Below are 4,491 nucleotides of genomic sequence, written 5' to 3'. Positions count from 1 at the left end.
TATCAATCTCCTAGTGGACCCCAGCCCCTTCTCAAAACTTAACACGCTTTTATAGGATGTAAACAATTTTTAGTTGTTCAGTCTGTTTGAGAAAGTTTGTCCCACTTTGAGCAATCATACCTCAGGAACAACTCGATCATTTAGGGGTTAGCCAAATTTTGTGCTAGGGCACATAACCGTTTTCATTATTTTTACGTTTCGTCTTTGACTCATCAGTGCAGAGCAGATCAAATTGAACTGCTTAGTGCTAAACTCGGCAGTTCAATTTGAACCGCTAAGCAGACGTAAAGTTTCTGCTACTTACAGAACACTTTTTGTTTTGCAACGAAGTGCAACTTTACGTCTGCTTAGCGGTTCAAATTGAACTGCCGAGTTTAGCACTAAGCAGTTCAATTTGAACTGCTCTGCACTGATGAGTCAAAGACGAAAAGTAGAAATAACAACTCGATGTTTATACAAAAAATTGCACTGTAGCAGTCTCATACAAAGAAAAATAACTACATAGAAATTCGAAAGATTAGGCAACTATGCTTTTGTTTTTTCAATTCACACTCGAGATAACAGAACGAAAGCTCCCGTTTACAAGAAAAGCTCCCCTTAAAAGCTAACCGCGTGTTGCAAACCATCTTTATTGTGAACAGAATCCAACCAACCAGAAGTTCCACATTTACTTAAAACATCCACTTTTTTACTGCTTAAAAGTACACGCGGAACTTTTGGCAACTTGAAAGTACAGAACAGTTCGGTTTCGTCTTGCAACCCTTCATGTGTGGATGAATATTTATAAAATGGGCTGCTTCAAATACTCTTCATGAACTAAGCTTCAACATAAATTTTGACACATAACATCGAAAATATGATCAGCAATTCATAAGAAATTTTTCAGTTGCGAGTATCAATGAGGGAAGTTCATGATGCGTGTTTGCTTTTCTCGTATCCACGTTTCACTTCTGCAATACCTACTGGGTAGGTATAAGAGGTAAATATAGAAGAAAAGCAGATAAAGAAGATATTATTGGCATCAGAAATCAATTGCATAATCAATTAATTACAATTGGAAACCAAAATTTTTTTTCCTCCCAATGCTACATTTTGTTTTATTCTAATAGTCTACTGTTCCTACATTGTACATCCGAGGGAAATTTCATCAGTATTGTGGAACGTCGAAGTCGACTTAATTAATCGATTCTTTGCAGAGCCTCCACAATTTTGCGCAAAGAATTACTACGATATTTTCATTCTTTGGTATTAGCAAATCGGCATTTTGCATATTGGCTTTATAGGGCATTCGTAGTTCACGCAGTGCTCGCTCTGTGAGACAAAAACTACGGCAATGGAGCAAAATACACCGAAAAGTGTACAACAACAAAGAAAATTTTACAAATCAGCCCTTCTAAGGACTATAAATGTTACAAAAGAGATATAAAAAAAAAAAATTGTTGAAATATAAAAATCGGAAGAAAAAATAATCAGTATAGTAAACCACTACTTTTACTTACTACTACTTTTACAATGACAACTCTACTAATGAGATAACTATTAGTACTATAGCCTACACAATGGTCATTCTATCTGTAATCGATTTGAAACTTTTCTGTAATGCGAATGCCAGTGAAGTGGCGTCATAGTTTCTAAAGCAACAGGCTGAATGAATTCGATTAAGAAAGCTGCCTGTGGGGAGAAAACAGAATGAGACTGAAAAACCAGCATCGATAACAAAATAATCAATTTTTAACCACTTTGCATATTTATAATTTATTATGTACAAATACAATTTGGCAATAACAAAACAAAGTCAGATCGTTAGCCTAATCGAAAATCTAACAACTGTTTCTGTCAGTACAAAACTAAAACAGCACGATTATACATTTAAATGTGTCATAGAAAACGGTGCCGAATCATCCTGTTGTTTTGTGCTTCCCTTCGGTATGCCGCAGACTTTGGTGCTTCACATTTACACTAGCGCAGATACACTACACCAATCAAGTGCCCACGCGTTCCGAGTCTAGTTGAATCGACGGTTCCGATTCGGATCGCTTGTGAGTTCGATGATGCATTCCCTGGTATGACGCGAAACTATCACCTTCCCCGGAGGAAACATCGGTAGCCCCAGTCACCGAAGATTCTTGTTGTAAATCGGGAACACTTCGTGCCATAACATCGTCCTCCTTACGGCCCTGTTCTTCACCATCGCCGGCGGCTTTGTTGAGAACTTTATCGTTCAGTTTTACGTCATCCAGATCGACGTCACTGTTCGAAAATAATGCCGTTGCTCCTAGCGTCGAAGTTTCCCGTATGATGCTATCCTTCATCTGATCACTGATTTTAACCGTGGGAACGGTATGCGATACCGAATCTACGGTTTGTGATCGTTGAAGTGCATTGTTTGGGTGGTGTATTGGTGAAGTGGCAATGTCGATGGTGTTCTTACCACCGCTACGACTGTGCTGAATCGGCGTAGAGGTGGCTGGACCGCTATTCTGTAGGTTGTACTGATTCTTTTCGTCCTGATGCTTTTGCATGAGATCGCAAGCTTTTCCAAGTGTACAAATTGTATTCAAAACGCGACAGGACAGCAGTACAATGTAGGCAATTATGAATAGCGCAATGGAAGCGGCGTTCTCGAACGAAACGGCATGGTAAAGTGCTTTTACCAATACCACACCCAAAGGAAACGGGATAAAACCCATTCGTCTGGCTACGAGATCAGAATGATCAGAAAACGCATGTTTCTGTCGGGTTTGTGTCATGTCGTATGCTAAGCTTGTAGTATATTCCCGATATACGTCGACCGGAATTTCGTTAAATCTTGTAATGAAAGCATGTTTAATCCAATCGACTAGCAACTCAGTCAACATCACGTACATACAATCCGGCATCATCACGAAAAACTGTTCCGATTTCCAACTGAACTCCTTCATCGTCTGTATCAGAACAATAAGCATCAGAATCGTAAGATTAAACCGCTCTCGCACATCACTGCAGCTTAACTGGAAAAGATTGTTCTTATCAAACTTTTTAAATACACTTCCTTTCAATTCGACAAAATTGTTCGACATCATTATAGTCAACAGTCCCTTGTTATTAGAATTGATAGCCACATTCAGTGAAGTTGCTTGGAACATTACCAAAGCGCTATGAATAGTTACATAAATAATCGCGAACAAGAAGTGCGGAATAGTTCCTAGGTGCTGTTTCTTACTATCCTTAGGTTCGGTTGCAGTCCAGAACAGTGCATCGATAGTATCCTGACCGAACGCCGAAAGCAGCCTATCTCCAACCTCCAGCATATTATAGAATATGTAAAGCTTTATAATCGACTGACTTTTTATCAGATGATACAGCATATTCGTGTCGACATAAAACATCGCCCAGCTGCAAATAATCCAAATGGTGCCTTTCAGCAAATCACATATTTCGGCCGGTGCCAATAAACGCTGACTAGGCCGACGCATTCCTAAGCATCGAGCGACTGGACGAGTTACTAATGCCCATAGAGCTAGTATAAATCGTATCGGAAGGAAAGTGTATATATACAAGAAAGAGTCCGCACATTGTAGCACTCCGTAGGCCATAAAGCTTTCCAACTCCCGTGGAATTTTCATAAAAGAGTAAATTTTTTCCCGGCGTGCCGAATATCGCTCTTCGTCATGCTCCAACACGTACCCTCGAGTCAATTCAATCCTTATAAAATCATACAAACTACTTTTGCTGCGCCGATCTGCAATAAAATTTCGAAATATTACAATTGTGATTCGAACAGTATAAATTTGCATTAAAAAGTTACGCTCGACACATCGCTTTAAAAACCAAAACAAACATGCAGAATCCATCGTCACATAAAAAATAATGGCTAGAATTACCTTTCGAATCAGGTACAGAAAAACTGCCAATCTCTCCATTCCGTGAGCTTCCTAGCGTGCTACGACGAAAATCATCATCCAAGAAAATGTCCTCTACTCGGTTACCCGTAGCCGAAGCGGGATTATTGGTACTCCCAGCCGCCGAAGTTGCTGCTTCCATACCAGAGAAACCGTACTGCTGTGCCAAGTCACCACGGAAGCGCAGCTTCTTCTGCTGATAGGAAGATGAAAAACTGTCCTCTCGCAATTGGTGAGCCATCTTTCACGAGTATCGTCGGTTGCATATTAGGTTACGAACGGATAGGTTCAATAGAAAGTACACTTTTCGATATTAAAGAACTTTTTTCTCCGATTTTCACGATCAACAAAAATGACTAAAATTTGTTTTGACCTTTTGACAGTTCTCGACGGTAATTGTGCTTCACTTCCTGTAATGGAATGGATAGCATATTGGCGACATACAGTTGTGTTTCACATGTAGATAACGCACGTGTACTAGGAAAATGAATCCTGAAAATGAAAGAAATACCGCAAGGTTAAAACTCTGTTATTAAAACAAAAAGAGTACCATAATTGGATAACTAAGACCTAAGATTTTGTTTTCATCCATGAATATTTTAAGTATCGG

The 4,491-nt window shown here is 39.3% G+C and overlaps 1 protein-coding gene across 1 annotated transcript; it reads right to left on the bottom strand.

The window, feature by feature from the left end:
* Positions 1–1,728: 1,728 nt before the first annotated feature.
* LOC131431094 (protein TAPT1 homolog) lies at positions 1,729–4,261 on the bottom strand. Its single transcript, XM_058596593.1, has 2 exons — positions 3,864–4,261; positions 1,729–3,721 (listed from the first exon to the last, which is right to left on the bottom strand). Exons 1-2 carry the CDS (start codon positions 4,120–4,122, stop codon positions 1,983–1,985), a joined length of 1,998 nt encoding a protein of 665 aa, XP_058452576.1. The 5' UTR covers positions 4,123–4,261; the 3' UTR covers positions 1,729–1,982.
* Between the last annotated feature and the right edge of the window lie 230 nt (positions 4,262–4,491).

This window comes from Malaya genurostris, chromosome 2 (genome assembly GCF_030247185.1).
Source record: "Malaya genurostris strain Urasoe2022 chromosome 2, Malgen_1.1, whole genome shotgun sequence".
NCBI classification, from domain to species: Eukaryota; Metazoa; Arthropoda; class Insecta; order Diptera; family Culicidae; genus Malaya; species Malaya genurostris.
The sequence above is the reverse complement of the archived record's forward strand: the minus strand, read 5'-3'. Positions and strand labels throughout refer to the sequence as shown.

Excerpts from the sequence above, each read along its gene's own strand:
- LOC131431094 (XM_058596593.1), bottom strand. The coding sequence starts at position 4,122 with ATGGCTCACCAATTGCGAGAGGACAGTTTTTCATCTTCCTATCAGCAG. Across the intron at positions 3,722-3,863 it reads TTCTGTACCTGATTCGAAAG|ATCGGCGCAGCAAAAGTAGT; the intron begins GTAATTCTAGCC and ends ATTTTATTGCAG.